At 45.4% G+C, this 20829-nt stretch overlaps 1 protein-coding gene across 1 annotated transcript in view; it reads right to left on the bottom strand.

The window, feature by feature from the left end:
* Positions 1 to 5251: 5251 nt before the first annotated feature.
* Positions 5252 to 20829, bottom strand: part of FOXO1 (forkhead box O1) — a 97153-nt gene continuing 81575 nt past the window's right edge. Inside the window, exons 2-3 of the mRNA XM_045567212.1 lie at positions 9058 to 10409; positions 5252 to 8578 (exon numbers count right to left, since the gene is read on the bottom strand). Of these exons, the coding sequence (XP_045423168.1) occupies positions 9072 to 10409 (1338 nt within the window). The 3' untranslated portion in view covers positions 5252 to 8578; positions 9058 to 9071. The remainder of the gene's footprint in view (positions 8579 to 9057; positions 10410 to 20829) is intronic.

Below are 20829 nucleotides of genomic sequence, written 5' to 3'. Positions count from 1 at the left end.
TCCACAGATGACAGTGCTTATGTCCTTCTCAGGTGAGGGGATGTGAAAACAAATCAACTATCTATTTAATTAAGGGTGACCAGCTGGGTTTTTTTTGTTGTTGTTTTTGTTTAATTCAGAGGCTATAATTGTCCCAGGATTAGCACAACGCATAACATAGCTGTTTCTATAGACATGCAACCCTTCAGGGGGAAGGCAGACAAACTGGCACTTAGTGTTATCAATGGCAATTTTGGGGGTAAGAGCTAAGTGAAAGGCTGGCTCCGTCCCTGGAGTCCAGAGAAAAGCTGTATGGAAGGGGAGGGCTCTGCAGCCGTGGAGAGGGCTGGCTGGAAGGCAGGCCACCGATCCTTTTTAGACATTTTATCATTCTTCATCCTCTCCCTCATCTTTGTACTTGCCTTGGTTGAAGAAAGTGAATAGCAGCTCCAGACTTGTTAAAATACTTGGGGCTTCTTGGTCTGCTTTTAATTTGTTGGAATGTTGGCAGCCGAGGACTGGCTCACCAAAGAGGAATGCCTTTGGCTGTGTCCAGTGGTCAAGTGCACTGGCCAGTCACTTTAGACTCACTGGGAGCTTGGTGATGGCCCAAAGTCAGGCAGGCCCGGCTCTGAACTTCTTGGTGGGATGGCTGTAGGGCTGCCCCAGCAGGATTATTGAGGATTACTGTTATTTAGCCACAGCTAAAATCAATCACACGTGTGTATTTGGAAAAGGCGTTCTGAACTCATTGGGTTCACCTGTGTCATAACTCTGATACGGGGGCTTGGGGTGGGCTTGAAGGGTACGGCAAGGCTTTGAGCTGGACCTTGAATGACAAGGAAGGGAGGTGAAAGGCATTCTGGATAAACAGACCTTCCAACCTGCAAAAAGGCTGGAAGCATCAAAGGTCCTCGGGGTAGAGATGAAAATGCAAAGGAAGGCTGGGATGGACCTTGTGTACCGTCTTAGTCCGTTCAGGCTGCTACAACAAAACACCATATGTAGGCTGGTTTATAGAAAACAGGTTTATTTCTCAGGTTTGGAAGCCGGGAAGTTCAAGATCCAGGCCCGTTTCCTGGTTCACAGATGGTGCTTTCTCACTTGTATCCTCACCTGGGGCCAGGTAGCTCTTTTTGGTCTCTTCTGTGAGGGCACTAATGCCATTCACAAGGGCTCCACCCTCATGACCTAATCACCTCCCAAAGGCCCCGCCTCCTAACACCCTCCACAACTGATTTCCACATCTGAATTGGAGGGGACCATGGTATGCCATAGATTAGATTTTAATGTATGCTACTCAGACTCGAGGCTAACATCCCTTCAGAAGTCTAACCCTCCAGCCCACGACAGATTCTTCCACGGGGCTCCCCGGGACCTCTCACCCACTGGGGGCTCTTGGTATGTCCACTGTGAGGTGAGGGTTCTGGAAATTAATTAAAGAGCAGTTATTTGATGACACGGTGAACGTACAATCACCCAAACCTGAACATGTTGAGAGTGATGAGAGGTGCTTTTAATAATCATTTTGGGATGACAGCCTGTTCTAAGGAAACCAGAATGTTTGGTCACCCCTATTTTGTGAGCCCTTTTTATGTGCTGGGCACTCGGACCGGGGGTTAACTCAGGTCATTTAGTTTCCACAGTAACTTCAGTAAGCAAGTGTAATTACTCCCATGACACACGATGAGTCTCCAAAGCAGAGCTGGCATCCTGTTGCATTCCTTTTCCAACTCCAGAACCTTCCACTTCCACCCTCATGTTAAAGGTCCTGTGTCGATGCTCACAGCATCCAGCTACCCCACCGTGTACCCTTCCAGGTCACTGACATCCACCTGCTACTGCCTCCTGTCTTCTTCCCCAGATCAAGGGCTTTGGCACCTGCATGTGACTCTCTCTCCACCCCAAGTCCCACTGTCCCCTTGGTTAGCTCTGAGGTGTATCACATGCCCCATCCAATCTTGAGGACTCATCAGCTCCTACAAGGAGAAGGGAACATGCAGCCTCAAGGTCACATGCAGCCCTCCCGATCCCAAGTGCAGCCCCTAGAGTGAATCCAAACATCCCTCTTCCATCACCTGCCACCATGACCACACCCTGGACCTTCCCTCAGCCTCCTTCTTTTCCCTTATTCCTAGTCAGCCTGTTCCTTGAGGTCCTCAAAATCACTAGTCCTTTAATGCCTTCATACAAGTCAGTGATGTGCCAGGAAATGTTTTAACCACTTGCTCTGTGGGAAACAATGTAACAATGTCTGCATATACATACATAAATTTATTAGGAATTTGCTGATATGAGTAGCAATTTACAAATAATAAAATATACAATACTCTTTACTGTACATTCTACTGGGTCAATTGATTCTCACAGAAGGCTTTCATTGATTCTTGCTGAACTTTTAGTCAAAATATGGTGTAGCCAACATACGGTGGCATGTATCTGTTGCCAACATATGGTGGCAATTTGACCAGGAGTTGACAAATGGACTCGCATCCCAATCTCCTTTTTGCCCAATAGACTTATCAATAAACTTAGCTTCTGATTTAACTGTAAAATTATTTTTCACCCTCATTCAAATTGCATTCGTGAAGCTGAAACGTTGTTCAGCGTCAGTGCGGCAGTAGCACACCATTATAGTGTCCCCATCATACTGACACAGCCGCCCTCAGTAACCTCAGCAGCAAATGAGTGCAATGTAGTAATTAGAGTGATGATTCTGAGGATTTACTTTGTTTTTAAATATAACAGTAAATTTATCTAATTTAATTAATAATGGAGGTATTTAAAATCAGCTCACAGAATTCCTGTAAGTTTAATTATCTGTTCTTGTGAACTGGGTGACCGGCCTCATTCTGTCCCCTCGCCTCTTCTCCCTCCCTGTCTTCCAGATGGATGGGTAACAAAGGGCACATGGAGGTGGAGTCCTACAGAGTCTACTCTGTAGACTGCGTGAGGTCAAGATCGAGTAAGCTAACATGTCTCTGTATTTCTTTAGTACAGGTCCATGGTAGGGGAACTTCTTGGGAAATAACAGCTCAACTAGTGTGCATTGGGCGAGCCCTTTTTTAAGCAGCTGTCTCATCCAAGGTCATCGACTTTAGTAATGTTACAACCCAGGTCATGTTTGCAGTAACTCCAAGAACCCAGTATGGTCCCTATGCTGCCATCTGCAATGTTTAACTTTGGTAGAAATTCTGTAAAAATTGCTTGTCTGGGATTGGAGCTCATGGAAGTAATACACACAGAATGATTAAGAAGCCATCACAAAGTGACCCTCTTTCTTTCTGAAGGATGTAAATCTCTACTTTCCACGAACGGCTGCCAAGCAAACAAGACTTTCACTCTGGGGATGTGAACATGAAAAAGGTACTAATGGCAAGAACTTCCTTCAGCCTTGAAGTTTATGGAAAATACTGGGGGATGAGGTGGGGTGGGAAGTGTCCCGCCCCCAGTTAAGCTAACAAAACTTGGCCTCAGTCTTTTTCCCCGTCTTCCTCTAACAGGTGGGTATCTTCTCAGCATAAAGCTTCCCCTGTAACAGCCATATTGCCAAAGCTAGACACTCGCACAAAAACCCTCCTCTCCCAGTCGACTTCAGAAACTAAAGCTCTCTCTTAACTTCTAAATGCCCAAAAACACTGTGTAGCTTCTTCTAAGGCCTACGGCTCCACTTCATGTCTGGGTTCCTGACATATCGTCCACCATCTCCCAGGACTACCTGCTTGTCTCCTTCCTCCACCCCAGCACACAGCTACCTCCCTTCCCCCGTCATCAGAAATTCATTTTATTTCCAGTTAAACTCAAAAAATCCCATAGTCCATGTATGTAAGTTACCAAGAGAGCAATTTTTACACCCAAATAATAAATTACAATAAAGAAAACTACCGTGAATATACTTTCATTTTAGAAGCCACAGCCCAGCTGCAGGCTCAGTGAACACTATCAAATGGTGCCAGGTCCAATGTGCATGTGAGGGTGTCCACTTCAGAGACTGCCACTTAGCATGACACATCTCTTGGAACAGCACTCCACCTTCCTGACCTCACACCAACAGTATAAGTTTAACTAGTACCATCTTTGTTATAGGCCGCCTCAAACATGGAGAAACAATAGCCAAGGCAAAGTCCTCCAGTGTGGCTGGTTCACAGGTCAAGAAAAAAATCCTAGGTACACATCCGGATTCTACTGTCATCTCTGGTCACAGCAGGGGCCTAGATACTGTCCTAGGAAGTTGAGTCTCTCCAGGCTTAACCAGTGAAGCACTGAGCTCCTCCCAGGGAAACCTTCCTGCTGTGTTGCTCCCTCTTAGGAATTAAAACTTGGACACTGGTCTCAAGCAATGACATCAGATGCATGATTTTGTGTATATGCAAAGAGGGCTATGCAAGGCCAGCTGATGTGTGTGCTGGTGGTATGTACGATCAAGGCGGTTTTCTGCATTTGGACTAGATCAGCAGTTTTCAAACTCATCTGTGCATGAGCCCCAGGATCTGGGAGTAGATGCTTTTCTCTCTTCTACACACTGGTCTTCTGACTACTGTGTATTTTAAAGTAAAGGGTTCCACTGCTGGAAGAGCGTTAAAAAAAAAAACTCAAAATGATACAACTGTGAAAGGTGAAGTGACCTTCTGGTGTCTAAATCAATAAACATTAGAATAACCTACTTCCTTGCTACTCCATTCATTCACTTGCCTGGTCAGAAGTAAGAAAAGACTGGACTTCATACTGATTTATTAGTAAAAATGCATTTTAACCACATTCATCTAATCCCAGCTCATTCCTCAGGCATTTTTAAATGCAAACATAAAAATTTCTGATCTGCAGCCACTTAAAGGAGGGCTGGTCCTCCTCCTTTAGCAAATGGGCAGTAGTGGCTGCAGCACATGTGCTCCTGGAAAGCCACACCATCCAGTGTCTGCCTTGTGACCTCCTAGTCAGACTCTAACTTGCCCTCAGGTGTTTTCACCTTTAGCACGGTCTGTTCTGACATGCAATTTCACATGCCTAGTAATTACTGGCCCAGATGCAGTTTCACACATTCCAGAGATGAAGTACTTCAGGGTTGTTTGTTACCAGGGATTGTGCTTATTCTTTATCTCGGGGGGCTATGGATTGGTCCCAGAGGGACTGTTCCCCCTTCCTCCAAAGGAAATACCAGCTTTGAATAAACCATGACACTGTGGCTGATGAGATTTAACTTAAGGATAGCTACACACACACAAAATTCCGAATAAAGAGCTTATTCTACACAATTAGAAAAGAAAGACACCAAACCATTTAAACGTAATTTATGTACATTTATGGCTTTATACAATTATAGCAAAGATTGTTCTTGTGTCTGTAAGTACATCAGCATCATCAGGCACTTCTCAGAGAGTATCGGGACAGGAACATGGAATCTGCACTGTTATTAAACTTGGGTAGTGAAATGTGGGCGGGTGGGACTGTGTCCCGACGGGACTTACGTGGCCATCCCTGGCCACACTGCCAGCTGTGCCCTACACCTCAAGGAGGGGCCACGTACAATGCCAGGCTGTTTTGTTTGTATAAACCACCTCGCGTTGTTTTACTGATTACTCCCAAACTAAAAAGACCTTCTCATTTAAAATCACTTATAAATTAAAAACTCTTAGGAGCTGGATGTAAGAATATTAAGGTGGAGGAGGGGGTTATTGGCAGTATATATCCAGCAGTTGAACAAATCCAAATAGTTTATCTTTGGAGAACTGTTTCCATTCTAAGTGTCCTTATCCTCTTCTTGGGATGTTTCACTGATTTACTGCTCACTGGGATACAACACCTGTTCATTAATTTAGACTTTGTCAGTTTGTCAAAGCAGAACTTTCCAAGTAATGCACCTATTACCTAAATATATTCCATACATCTATATTACGGAAACAATACATCTTTATATTTAAAATATCTGAATAAGCTCTATAATACAATATGCTTTTAATAACAGTACAAACCAGAAGGAATAAATCAAACAAGGCTGCATAGGTGATATCATTTGCACATTTCACAAAGCAATCATGTACAATAACTGATACACTCATTACTCCAGAAAGTCAGTATTCTTACAGAAAAAGAACCACCAGAGGCCAAATAATGTTTGCTTTCCAGACAGACAAGATGTTTTTCTCTGGACTTCAGTGTACCGGGAGAGCTACCTAGGATTCCTGTTGAGATTTCAAAACAAAGAAAAAATGGGGGTGGGGGCTGGGGATATTTACACAGGCTCAGGAGGAAGAAACATCTCTCTAAACATCACTCTATGAGGCAGTAAGACTTTAACAGCGACTTTAGCTGTAGTTGCCTCTTTAATGAACGAACGGGGGGCTCTGAGGCTCCTGTGTAATGATGCAATAACCTTATGGGAGGAAAGTGACAGTCCACAGTGACAGAAGTGAGAACATGAGTACTTTGGCACCAAAAAGTTCAATTACATGCACAGGGGACACTGCTTAGAGGGACTAAGGTTTCTAAACCCAGCATCATATCTTGGAGTGCCCAACAATGAAGATGGTTAGAATGGTAGCTGCACAATGAATTTTCAAAAAAAATAAAAGTCACACTGGGAAGTTTACAATAGCGCTGGCCTCCTGTAGGAAATCTATCAGGCGCACTTGTGTTCTTGTTAAACATGTAGGGAAAACCAAGCCAATGGAGATGCCATTAACATACAAGACAAAGCAAGTGTGATTTGGGCCATGCACACAGAAATCACAGCCTTCTCAAGAAGGCACGAAGAACACTGCTGTGCGCCTGTTCCCTTTATTGTGATGACCTTGGGCTTCCACGTGACTTGAAAGTACTAATGGACTGAATAGGACACAAAGCCAATTAACTTGGTCTGTCGGTTACAGGTAATTGCAAAGTATTAAAACATAATGATTGGAATTATATGCTAGGTTGCTAAAGGCTGAAGAAATTTTCAAATTCTTAACTTAAGCCAAGGCTTTTAAAATAAATTCAAATGCACAACTTACAGCTGGTTTGCTGGTTTTCAAATTAATTGCCCCAATTTTTAAACAAGCTTTATTCCATTTGGTAGCCATCTGTCCTTACGAACACAAAGCATTCTACAAATCACTCCAGTCCCAACTGTAAATTCCCTCCTTCAACTTAAACTTCCACAGTACGCTGAGTAACCCACAGGGCAGAAGGGAGATGGGGACGAAGAGAGTGCTGACATCGTTCCTCAGGGCACAGCTACAAAACCAGCCTCCCCCTGGCCCGAAACAAGAGCACATGATTGGGAGGGGAAACTTGTGCTGCAGCTAAACTCAAACAGGTGAGGTTGATCAGAACCCGCAGTTTGACAAAGAAGCATGGTTTTAGCTGTAGCTCTCCCTTTCTGATCTGCAAACATGATGAGGCCTCCCAGGAATCACTGTAACAATGCAACACACGGGCACCTATCAGAACACCTGACACTGTGTGGTGCGCACAGTTCAATAGAAGCGGATGAAATTTGTTTAAAATACACACATAAAAACATATTAAGTTCTCCTAAATATGAAACGCAAAGTGTCCATAACTATACATCACTTTTCTGCCCAAATACGGCCCGAAACGTTGAAAATGCAAGTACTAATTACAATGATTTAAGATTAGTCGGAAACATCACCAATTAGCATCCCAAAGTATACAAACCAGTTAAGCACGTATAAAATTAGTACTAATCCAGTTAGAAATACAAAATGAAAATTATGAATGCTGCCCCAAATACCTGTGATTCCACAAATTTACAAGCGGACTATGTAACAAAGTAGACTCTAGATTTAAGAAAAAACATTACAGTTCAATATCTATTCCAAAAATGATCTCAAGTCTCAACAATAACATCAAAAATCATTTATCTGGAAATTAGAACCATTCAAATGTTTGTACAAATTTGCAAATAACAAAATAAACAAAGAAAAAAAATAGAAAAGACCTGTACAAGGCTGGCATTAATCTCTTTTTTGTTTTTCAAAAGTTTGACAAGTCCATTAATTCAGCAGATTGATAACAGGCTACTTGGTTCTCATGTGAGTTCTGTGGCAACGTGAACAGGTTGAAGCTGTTCAGTGGAGGTGCAGAACGGAGAACCTCCGTTCTTTGTGATCCGTCAGTTCAGCAGAACACAGGTAGTACAAACAGAAACTTAACTTATCAAGACATGAGACCATCACAGTATTACAAAAGGAGTATAAACTTTCCTTGGACCAAATGGATATTTAAAAAAAAACAAAAACACACACAAATACAATTCTGTATCTACTGCTTATATATACAAAACTTGAAAGCACACCAGGATCCGAAAGTCTTTTCTGCAATTATATGGTGTAGTGAGTTTGGCACTTCATTGTAACGAAATTTCCAATGGCACAGTCCTTATCTACAGCAGCACATAACCTGCAAACATCGGGCAAACATCCTGTACAGGAAAAATGTCTTCGCTGCCAAGTCTGACGAAAGGAAAAAAAGGGAGGTTTTTTTTTCTTGCCTTTTTTTTTTTAAATGAAGAAAAGTAAAAGGGGGAGGTGAAGGACATCTTTGGACTGCTTCTCTCAGTTCCTGCTGTCAGACAATCTGAAGTACTTTTAGGTGTAGCCTAGGAAAAAATAAAATACACACACAACACACATACACAGACACAATGAAAATATAGCTGAATTAAAATCAATTCAACTTAACATACTGGAGTGACAGACAAACTTAGTGGCAAAAAGCTAGAGCTTTCTCAAAACAGCTCTCAAATCATTCAATGGGGAAAAGTTCCACTTTACAAAAACCCTTCAGCATTTGATTTGTATCAAATATATTCATTTATTGAAAAGCTACTAAAAAGATGAAGCCATCTAACTGTCAAAAGAAAGTCTTTAAACCAGTTAAAGGAAGCTTTCTTTTAAGCTCAAAAGGAAAACTGATGAGCCGCAAAAAGGCTTGAGAATGCACAAAAGATGCCTCTCTGCAAGGGGCAGTTAGTTGGTATCAAAGAAGTCCTAACTATGCAAGATGCATGGCAAGTTACTGTGTTCCTCTTTTAAGCCCTATTTTTCAAAAGGTCTTTTGACATTGGAGTGAACTTACCTGCTCACTAACTCTTAGCCTGACACCCAGCTATGTGTCGTCGTCTTGACGCTGTGTGGGAAGCTTTGGTTGGGCAACACATTGTCAAAGTTAAAATCCAATGTATCTCCATCCATGAGGTCATTCCGAATGATGGACTCCATGTCACAGTCCAAGCGCTCGATGAACATGCCGTCCAAGTCACTTGGGAGCTTCTCCTGGTGGAGAAGGCCCATCCTGCCGTAGCCGTTGCAGCTGCTCACCGCAGAGTAGCCCCCCAGGGCGTTCATCTGCATGGGATGGGGCAGAGGCACTTGTAAAGATGTCTTCACTGGGGTCAGGCGGTTCAGGCCCGAGGTGTGAGGCATGGTGTTCACCGCATGGGGCAGGGCACGCCCGTTAACCGCAGACGGTTGCTGAGCGTGTCCGGGGTGGGTATGCGAGCTGGGAGTCATCATTTTGTTATGAGATGCCTGGCTGCCGTAGGTTGACATGACAGAATTAGCGCCCATCATCACATTCTGGCCCAGAACCCGGCTGCTGGGCTGGGCTACCCCAGCATCGACTGAAGTCATAATGTCATTATGGGGAGGAGAATCAGAAGTAAGCAACTCCTTCAAGAGTCCTGGTGCACAGTTATACTGATTCATACCTCCATAACTTGATTTGTTGTCCTGCAGTGTTTGCATAGGCATCTGGGGCATAGGGCTCATGCTGGACTGGCCGTATGTATATTTTTGGTAGTTGGAGCTGGGTGAATTCAGACTGGTGTTTGGCGGTGCAAACGAGTAGCATGGTGTCTGCTGCATCATGGTGCCAGGTGAAGACTGGGTCGAAACAGTTAATGATGTTGGTGATGAGAGAAGGTTCAGATTATCCAAAAGGTTCTCCATGTTTTCAGGGTTGCTTATCTCAGACAGACTGGGTAGCGTAGAGGCCATCTTTGAGGCAGAGGGTGGGTACACCATAGAATGCACATCCCCATCGCCGAGATCGTCCTGTTCGGTCATGATGGGGGAAAGTCTCCCGCTAATAGTACTAGCATTTGAGCTGGTTCGAGGGCGAAATGTACTCCAGTTATCAAAGTCATCATTGCTGTGAGAGCCAGGGCTCGCAGGCCACTTGGAAAACTGAGATCCAGGGCTGTCCCCAGCACCCTCCTGGCCAGACTGGAGGGATGCTTTCTTCTTGGCAGCCCGGCTTCGGCTCTTGGCAAATTTGCTGTTGTTGTCCATAGATGCAGCTCTTCTCCTGGGGGACTTCCCACTCTTGCCGCCCTCTGGATTGAGCATCCACCAAGAACTTTTTCCAGTTCCTTCATTCTGCACGCGAATGAACTTGCTGTGCAGGGACAGATTATGACGAATTGAATTCTGTAAAGCAAAACACCGTGTTAGAAGTACAATATTCCAACTGGAAAACTTACTATTCAACATGTATTACATGAAAGACACATAAAATTTTAAGAGTTGACAGTACAGATTTCAATCTGAACAGTCATAATGGCTCTGAACCCATTAAAAAAGACCTCAAATGGCACAGAAAAAAATAGTATCTTATCTTAAAGAGTATCTGTATCTTAATTTAATGGGGGGACAAAATTAAATAAGCATTACTGTAAACACTTTTTTTTATGCAACTGTAGTATTTTATGGGGGAAATTACAGGAACTGGCTTTAAAACCACTCAGATTTTGCTTAGCTACAATGCAGACAGTACTCCGTATCAAAGTGCTATCAAAAACTCTTTCCATTCTACTGCCCCTAAAACTACAGCCCATTCTCTTCAGATTGAACATGCCGTTTATATAAAGTGAAAACTTTTATATTACTGGGCGTACATGATTATAGAAAAGAAAAAGATGAAGCAGGATATATTCCTAGTCAAGAATTAAGAGCTGCAAAACGAGTAAGACCTAGATTCATTTACACTTTTTAAAGCCCATTAAGCAAACATAAGTGAATATAAGAAAAACACAATCACTGGTTTTATTTGAGAAAGCTGACCGCCCCGCCTCAAAACTTAAATTCAGGTAGTATCCCCGGCTGCCACCCTACCCCCACCGGCCAGCCCCATGGCATCGCATCAGGGGGCACACTCTGTCCAAGACCACAACGTGGGAGGGGAGGAAACGGCAGAGAATGCAAAGAGCTCCAGAATTCAAGTAAGTACAGCTTTATGGCTCATTGTGCCACGTATATCCCTATACCAATTAGTAAAGAAAACCAACCCCTGCCCCCCCTCTTTTTTGGAGCACTTTAAGTGGCTCTGCTACTTACTACCTACATGGCCTTGGGGAGCTGCTTACCCCACTATGCGCCCCTATATCCCTCATCTGTAAAACATGGATAAATAACAGCACCTGACAGCGTTGTTACATGGAGTACACAAGATACACAAACATGCTCAGCAGTGCCTGGTGTATCATAAGCAGTCACCAGGAGGAAGTTACTAGACTCCAACTTTGGGGACACGGGATGCCACCATTCTACGTCCTGTGTCCCTATTCAGTGTGGTGTGGGTAGGCGCTCAGAGGTATTCACACACAACCCCGCAACGGCGTATGTAAGGTAAGGAGACAGAGACGGCCGTACCAGCTTCGGCACAAACACCAGAGCCAGGATGCAGACGCAATAGCCCCAGTTTGACTCACCTACTCACTCAGGAGGGCCTGCGGGACACATGTGGGCAAGGAAAAGGGGGGCGCTGCGAGCTCCTCAGAAGGAGGGGCCATGTAGAGCTCTGTGTCCCCAGCACGGTACAGGGCACACAGTGACTGCACTTTGTCCATTCAGCAGCCTATCCTCACAGGCCTGGTCCCAGGAGTGACATTGTGGGTGCCCTGGACCCCCGGAAGCAGGGCTGCTGCACAGCCCCCGCCCCCGCCCCACTTCCTTGGCCTCCTCTGCTAACTGGGTGCCAGGCTCAGCTGACCGAGCACCCTGCCTCCCTGCGGCCCCTCTCAACCACAAAAAGGCTCTGGCTGGATCTGTGGTCACCCGGAGATGCAGCCACAGTGCCCACATCCTCATGCCATCAACATGGGACACAGAGGCCCGAGTGCCAATCCCTGCGCCAGAGCAGAGCCTCTGCACGGCAGGATGAGGCCTGGCTCTAACACGAACCAGAGCTCAAGTCTCTTCTCACTAAAAGGAGGGAGAAAACACAATGGAGGTGGGAGGGGAATCCCACTTTCTAAAAGCAGACAAAAAAGTCAGAGTAAGGCCCAACAGTCAGAGACTCAGAAATCCACACTCCAAATGGCCCTCTGACCCTCTGTGCTACACTCCGCCCAAGGATTGCAACACAGCAGCTGCATGACAAGCCCTTCTTCCAGGGCACTCAGGGAATGTGGGTCAGACACGGTGAACCCCAGCTGGACGCTGGGCAGGTGTGTGAGCTCGTGGCAGTGACCATCTCCTGGTCCCAAGACTCTCCCTCCCTCTCCTCCTCTCCATCTGTGATCTATCCCCCACTCAAGACATGCTGTGAGGAAGACTCGGGGGCTTGAACTCCACACAAGAATCCCTAAAAGAGCCTGAGGACATTTCCCTCCCACGTCTTCACTCCTTAAGATTCCCAAGATCCTACGGGCAGGCCCTAAGCACACGCACGGGCTCTCATGGAGCCACAGCCTCGTCCCCTGTGCCCACAAACAGCAGCACACTGAGCTCTCAATTCCTCCTTAAAAGCAGCAGTCCTGCCCCAGGGGTAGGGCTAGAATGCAGCCCAGCACTCTGACCGCAACATTGTCCACATGCTGGAAGTCTGGGCATTTGCACAATATTCCATCATGACAGTTTTGTTCCTTGAACACAATAGACACACAGATAAGCGGTGACGAAATCTCTGGAGGAGAGGAAGCTTGACTCCTGTCCCTGTCACATTTAGTTAATGATAAAGGGGGAAGAAAGATCTTCCCAGATAGTAGCTTCCTGGCTGTCTGCATTGTCTTGGGGAGAGAGGGGTGCCGTTCTACAACATCCACGACGACTCTGTTGGATCCCTGGCAGGTACAGCCGGGGGACATTCTTAACAAGACCGAAGAAGACATAATCATCAAATCTTTAAAAAGCTAAAGAAGCAAGCATTTACTAAGTCGGGTGGGACGTACACTCATTCACTACTTAGACTTCAAAAAAAAAAGCCACAGCAATCCCTTACTTATCAAAACATCATATCACATATTTTTTCTAAGAGGACATTTCAGGTCGCTCTTTGAGTAACAGAGCTGTCTCCTAACTTTGCCAACAATTAAAAAAATTTTTTCCGAACAGGAAAAGGTTTGCTGTGCAGGGCTTGTTACATAAATTCCTGTTTTTCACACAGCCAGCAGGACATTAAGAAGCTACGATCTCTAAGGGGCAGGGTTTGAAGAGGTAAATCTTGTAAAAGTGCGTGTTGCTGTTGACGATGATGTGTGTGCACTCCCCTGCAGACGCCGCCGGGGCTGGGAGCACGCGCAGCTCGCCCGTGGGACTCCGCAGCAGAGCCACACACCACCGTCCGGGCTCTGATACGACCTTCTTGAACTCTCAGGGTGTGGGGACAGAGGCTCATGCACTAGCACTTGCCCAAATCCTGCATTTCTGCGTGATGTCGTTAGAGAAAAAGACAAGTCAGCCAATCTGGAGCCAATCTCTCCACTAGCTGTATTTCTCCGCAGCCCAGGCTTCCTGCTGCCGTGGAGATTCTCCGCAGGCCCACTCGAAAGCCTCTGTGCACACCCCCTCTGCCATCTGCTCGCCTGGGCGCCCCAAACAGTGCAGCTCGTTCTTCTTGGGGAGCCTGCCCCGATGAGCTCAGACGGGGAGGGGAGGCAGCCAACACGGTGTACTTGCTTGTTCAGCCTGCTCTGCTGGCTGTTCTTAGGCGTTCTCTGTGCTCTATGGACCAGATTATGACTTACAGGGCAAGGGAGCCAAGCTTGTTTTTAATTTCTAATCTCACAGCCACTAAAGGATGCTCTGCACACAAGATATAGCCAACAAACATTTGTTGATTGGCATCCAAAAATGTTAGAGGGAAAATGTGAGGCCTTACACACTACACACCTTTTATCCATCATGTACCAATTCATGCCAACTAGCATTTATTGAAGCCTATTTTGTGCAAAGGACGCATGAAGGAATTAGACACAGAGCCTGCCCTCTGGAAGTCTGTGATCTACCTGGGGAAAGAACAAGTCCACATAAAGAGCCACTGAACAGGACAGAAAATGACCCACACAGGACTGTCCAGGAGCCTGGACCTTTTCCAGCCAAAGGTCACCACCATCCCCACAGCCTCAGTCTCAGCGCAACTGTCCACTCCAGAAGCATTTCTTGATAATCCCATCCCATCTTGCAGCTCTAATGTGGGACCTTTTTACTCACTGCAGTTTATGATTCTGTTGTGTCAGGTCCCTGCGGGTGTGCTGGGCTCCTCACTACACAGCAAGCTGCCCAGGTGAGCGCAGGGACCTCGTCTGTCTTCTTGCACATTTTCCTCACAGCACCAACACCGGGAGGATGCAAGTATCTGCTGAATGGATTAACACTTCCTACACTTACGGGGCTGCTGTGTAGATTCAATGAGATAATACATGTAAAATGCTCACCTCAATTATTATTAGTTGATGTACTGTTGTCACTACCGGGATAACACCATCTATAAAACAGCCTGTGTTTTACAGACTTTTCCATATCATAAACATTTATCTCATTTCTTTATAATCACATCTCATGCTATTCCCACTAACATGAAGCCTTACACGTTAGTTACTGGGAAAACTGACTGGTTTGGGGGAAACAGTCATGGCATTTTCTCTACACACTAGATCTGGCCTCAGAACTAGACTCAAATACTAAGGCCAGACTGTCAGTGCACTTGCCAGTCAGCGCCACTAGAGTCCTTGAGTCTTTCCGCGGCACTGCTGCTGAGCTGTGTGTGGGCATCACACATGTGCTGTGAGGGGTGAGGGGTCTCAGGGCTCTGGGCACGGACAGTGTGAGAAACAGTGGCGCTTGCTTCTACGATATAGGTATTTGGGGAAAGAAAAAAAAAAAAGCAGTGGCAGGGTCAGAGCAGGGCTACTTCAATGGACCATGGACTGGAGTCTCCGTGGCAATCGAGCACCCCTGTTCTGCCACCTTCCCTGTTCCACTCTGTGGCTGGAAGAAGTCAGGCGCTAAGGCTGGCCCTGAGACCTCCTAGGGCAAGGGACAGGGTCATTTGATATGTCCCCTCCCTTGGATGCACCTGGTCCCACTGTCGAAAGCAATCATCAGCCCTTGAAGTGCAGGAGGAAATCTTTACAACTTTCATTTAAATTTTTTATCTCATTCTTTGAAAATTCATATTTGTAAATGTGTTATATAATGTACACAAATAAATTTGAATTGTATAAACGAATACACGCAGTATCAAAAAGGGTATGTGATTTTTAAAAATCCCATTTAGAGACCACTAGTCTATTGCAGTAGACTTCCAAGAGCTTGGAGGCCCCAATAAAGACAATCTAGGGAACAGGAACTAGCCCTGAGTCGAGTCTAGAAAACTCTTTGCGCCTGGTCCTGGCCTCTTGCCTGCAACTCCCGGCCTCCTGAGAGCCGAACCTCACCTCGTTTCCGGCCACTTCTCTTTGCCCTGGGCTTCCCTGGACACTCTGCCTTCTGACATGCGCATCTGGCCCTCGGCCTGCGTGGAGACCACCAGCTGTCAGCAGGTCGCCCCATCACTGCTGCATTCCACGTTCCCTTCTGCTTGCCGCTTCCAAGAGTACCCGGCTCTTTGTGTTTAACCAGCAACTTAAGCGAATACATGCTGCTCATGAACCCCTGGCCTTGGTACATTCTACATGTGTTTTGTTTTATAGTTTACTAGTATCCATACATCTCATTCCATCCTATAAAATAAATATTATTGACATCATTTTAGAAATGGGGAAACTGAGACTCAGAAAATGCCGTGTCCAGTTAGAGCTCAAAGCAAAGCTTGGTGACTCTAGCTGCAACACCATTGACTGGCTGGAAAACCACCTCCGTGGCTTATCCACTGTTGAGAAGAATCAGAGGAAGACACTGAAGCCTGAGGTCACATATGCACACCTTGAAGGAGCAGAGACAATTCTGTGTACTAGTTTACAAGACTCATTTTCTGCCTTAACAGGTGATAAACTTACACACCATGATTTGCTTTTATTCCAGTGGGTTCCTCTTTGTGGCAGGAAACCCTAGCAGCTGAGGTGCGAATTTCAGACGTGAGCATCGTCGGAGGAAACCCTGTGGAAGAGACTGTGGGGACTCGTAGGGAAGACGGAAAGGTCCCCAGAGACCCCCAACCCCCAGCTGCCTAGAACGGTCCGCCGCCCTGTGTGTGGGTGTGAGCAAAAGCCACCAAATCCAACAAAAAGCGCTTCACGCTAAGAAACTGGAACACATGACAAAAAGAACTCGTTGTTCCAGAAATTCTAGAAATTCTTTCAAAATGCTAGACAAACTAGATTTTTCCAAAGCACTGTATCTAATTTCTGTGAACTTTCTCAAGGCGTGCAAATTGCACAGACTCCCAGTGTGGCCTTTGTTCCCTCCTCCTCCTCCCTCCCTTTCACACCATCTCTTCCTGCACGTCCACAAGTGAAAACAAACTCAACAGAAAATAGGAAAATCTCTATTCAACACAGAGCTCCCAGTAGAGTTGCTAATAAAACAACAACTTTTAAAAATAATCCATTTTGCTAGCAAACACAAGGAAAACACGTGACCTTTTGCCAGTCGTTCTTCTCACAAGAGATGTCAATAGACACACGTTATCAAGAGACAGAACGTAAATCAACTTGAAAAGGTGTTGCAACACAAGGTCTGCTAAGAATAGCTCATCTATGTACCTAAGGCCCTTCCATAAGGCCGATTTCACTTCCCAGAACTGGCAGAACTGTTTCCTTCTCGCCTGAACATCCCAAAGAACACTCCACACCTCCCCCCGCCCCTGCCCTCAGTGTGCACTGAGGTCTCACTGCTTCTCCACGACCCCAGGGCTGTCGACAGAGACCTGAAGCCTCCCCAAACTGGCAAGTATTGCAAGGATCATCTGGCCTAAAACCCCTGCTTTGTGTTAGGGAAAACAGAGTTCAGAGAGATTAAAATGCAGATGTAAAGCTTATGGGTGTTCACTTACAGAAAGGAGAACCACAGGGGGCTTCAGTCCTAAAAGAAATGTAAAACAAGTACCAAGAACATGCAATGTTCTCCCCTCCCCCCACCCACCCTGGCCAATCCTTCGCTATAGAGTCTCAAACCACTGTACACACACATTTAGCCCTACACAACTTTATCTCTGAGGCAAACCGTTCCAAAGTTAGGAAAATATGACCACATTAAAGCAGCCTCCACTGAGAAAAGAACACGGGAGATTATGCTCTCATGCAAAACTGTACCCAAAAGACAAATGTAAGAACTCAAAGGTGTCCTGAGACGCTTCGTGGATTTGGGAGGTGTGCAGTGAGGCAGAACCCAGGGTGCCAGCTCTGGAGGCAGAGTTACTGGCCGGCCAGTCTGAGTCCCTCTCACAAAGCCTCAGCTGCTGCTTCTGCAAACCAGGCGTGAGCATCACAGAGGACTGTGAGGGACTGGATGGTATAAGGTGCAGGCAAGGTGCTTAGCGCATCCCCCAACACGAAGTCAAAGCAATGAACACTGGCCATTTTGTTACAGGAAGTAAAAGAAAACATAAACAGGAATGCTGACGCCATCATGAACGGTTACAGCTTGGTTAAAGTCACTCATCACAACCCTCCTGCTTCACGGGCAGCCGGCCTTCCTCAGGCTTGTTTCCTGGCCTCACAACTGAGCTGCAATCCTCCACTGGCAGAAAAACCGCATTTTATACCCCTTAAGATGATTAACTAGCGTATTCTGTTGGCTTTTTTGGTGACCCGTGTCAGAGCACGCGAGGGTGCATGAGGCTGCTGAAGCTGGGGGGACGCAGCAGTGACTCAGGGCGGATTATATCCAGGATGGCGATTATCAGGAAGATGCTCTCTCTCCTCTTCTCAAACACCAGGCACACACAAGCATTGGCTCTATGGAGAGCAAACTCTGGAAGAGCCCCCAAGAGCCGAGGAGTTCAAGAACACACTGCAGACCAATGTTCAGTGAAGAGGGAGGTGCAGACGAAGGGAACCCTGGTCCTGAGCAAGGAAGAAGCCAGGCAGAGGCACCACGAGCCTACAGGTCCAGGAGCAGGAAGCTCTGCGACACAGAAATGGAGGACGCCATGGTTTGCCTGCTCTTTATGAGCCAAAAGCCTAAATATTTCAGAGTAACGTTTCAACCAATAACCTCGTAATGTGAGGATTTAAGAAAAAACCTTCAGGGATAGAACAGAAAATGTACTTAAAGTACACCAAGCCTTTGCTTCTCAGAAGGTAGTGATTAAAAAAAGAAGACGCACAGCACTTCCCCACTTTACCGTAAAATTTAACTGTGTCCCACCAGAAAACCCTGTTTCAAAGGAAGCTACAGTTTTGTGAAAGGAAGGGCAAAGCCCTTAACTTTCGGAAAATGAAGATGGAAGTCCCCTATACCACTCAATGCCCTGTGTTCCACGCACTATCGGAAACGAAGTCCTCTTGTATTTTCCTGGATAGAGCTGGAACCCATTCTACTAAGTCAAGTATCCCAAGGATGGAAAAATAAGCACCACATGTTCTCACCATCTAATTGGTTCACTGATCGTCACCTAGGAGCACATTCAGGAATAACATTAATCGGGTGTGGGGCAGATGTGGGTTGGGGAGGGGATGGGTGTATACACACATAATGAGTGCGATGCGCACCGTCTGGGGGATGGACACACTTGAAGCTCTGATGGGAGGGGGGGCAAGGGCAATATATGTAACCTAAACTTTTGTACCCCCACAATATGCTGAAATAAAAAAAAAAAAAAGAAATGAAGCATCCCAAAAGACAAAGCTATAAACAATGCAGGTGAGGCTGAAACAAGCCGTTCCCTTAGATGCAAGCATCTTCCCTTCTGCTCCATATCGTGAGGCATGTACCTTAATCACTTTCCTTCTACAGCCTCCGTGTAAGGTGCTAAATGTGGACGGATCCATTTAAGCAAAGCCTGGAAAACAGAAACTACCTCCCCCTGTCATACACTTGGACCTAACACTGCCACATAAGCAACAGACCAACTCTCAAATGCGTGTCATCAACCCTGGCTAATAAGGTCCCCGTGGTAGATATTCAGAGACTAAATTTCATTTAGCTAAAATTCTTTTAAATGCCTTTTTTAAAGGGATCTGTGGGCTACCAAGTATTTCAAAGTGGAGCTCGCTTCCCCTGGGATCAATTATTTTCAGCGCAGCGTGCAGGCATCCCTGGCGACCCTCTAACCCACTCATCACCTCCTCCCCAGTGAGGCACGGAGACCAGGTACTGCCATGTCCACAAGGGACATGTCGCCACAACTCCTCTACCCTGCCCGCTCATGACCTAAAGGAACCTTTCTGAAACTTCAATTTAATTAACTTCCCATTATACGAACTCTTTTTGCTGTTCTTGCCTGATGACTGCCTGAGACACACAGGGCCCCACCATGGGAGAATATTAAGAGGAAACTCATTTGTTGCTAAAGTGATTCTGTTTCCTAATGAAAATCTGGGTCTACTTTATAGGCCACACAATTTTTCTAACCTGCAACGGTTCTATAAACACACAGCATTACAATGCAATTAACTTACCTTATCTATTTGGCTACCAGAAGAATTAGGCGAAACAAAATAAAAACCAAAAACGAGGAACATATTAGGATCTCTTCTCCTCTGACGAAGAAATTAAATTAGGCACAAAATGAAGCATAACCATATCAATACTTGGATCAATTTTAATGTTTTCTAAAATGTTAAAGGACTAAAGTGAATCTTAGAGTATTCTGTCAGTTATAGTGATGATCCCATTAATCCTATTCGTGTTAGGTAAATGTATATGCAAGGTGTATGCCCAAATTGTTTATAAAAGCCAATGAAAAACTTTATGAATATAAATTCAGGGGCAAATATGCTGAAACTTTGACAGATTAAAATCTCTAGAACAATTTTCTACCCATGTACTGTCTAGAATTGCTTTTATTCTAAATGTTTATTATATGGAAAAGCTAGAGAAGAATTAATCCATTGGATGTCTACATACTAAGAACTGCTAACTCTTAGTAAAAAGAATTAAAGTATTAATACAAAGTCTAGGTTTACGTGGGTTTTCCCCCCTATTTTAGGACCCAGATATGATAATCTTGATTATAAAAAGAGCAGCAAATTGCAATAAAGTATAACACTCTGAATTACATGTGATTTGCAATGTAGGGTTTTCCTGTACGGTTTATATAGAATCTTGAAGCTAACTTGCTCATTATTCTGCCCAGGAAGCCTAAAGCAACAATGACTTGTGACTGCTGAGTATATATATTGTTTAGGGGCCACATCTCCAAACTTATTAAGAGCTTGTCCCAAATCAAATAGCTCTCAAAAGTGACTGGCTGACCCAATACTACCAAAACTATGTGGGCCCAGAATTATTTCCCCCAAAGTAAAATTTCCCCTACCATGGGAGACTGAGCCCAAGCCAGCGCTGTTCCTAAGCTTCCCACAGGTATCAGGGACCCACATCAGTAAGGAGACCACAGTTCTACTCAGACACAGCAGGTGTGCTGTTAACAGCCCTGCTCTCTACACCGTCCTTCAGAACAACACTGAACAAAGATGTATGGACACCCTCACGAGTTGCTGCTCCCTCGGCACCACCAGAAGCCCAG

The sequence above is a fragment of the Lemur catta genome, chromosome 13 (assembly GCF_020740605.2).
Source record: "Lemur catta isolate mLemCat1 chromosome 13, mLemCat1.pri, whole genome shotgun sequence".
Classification (NCBI taxonomy): Eukaryota; Metazoa; Chordata; class Mammalia; order Primates; family Lemuridae; genus Lemur; species Lemur catta.
The sequence above is the reverse complement of the archived record's forward strand: the minus strand, read 5'-3'. Positions and strand labels throughout refer to the sequence as shown.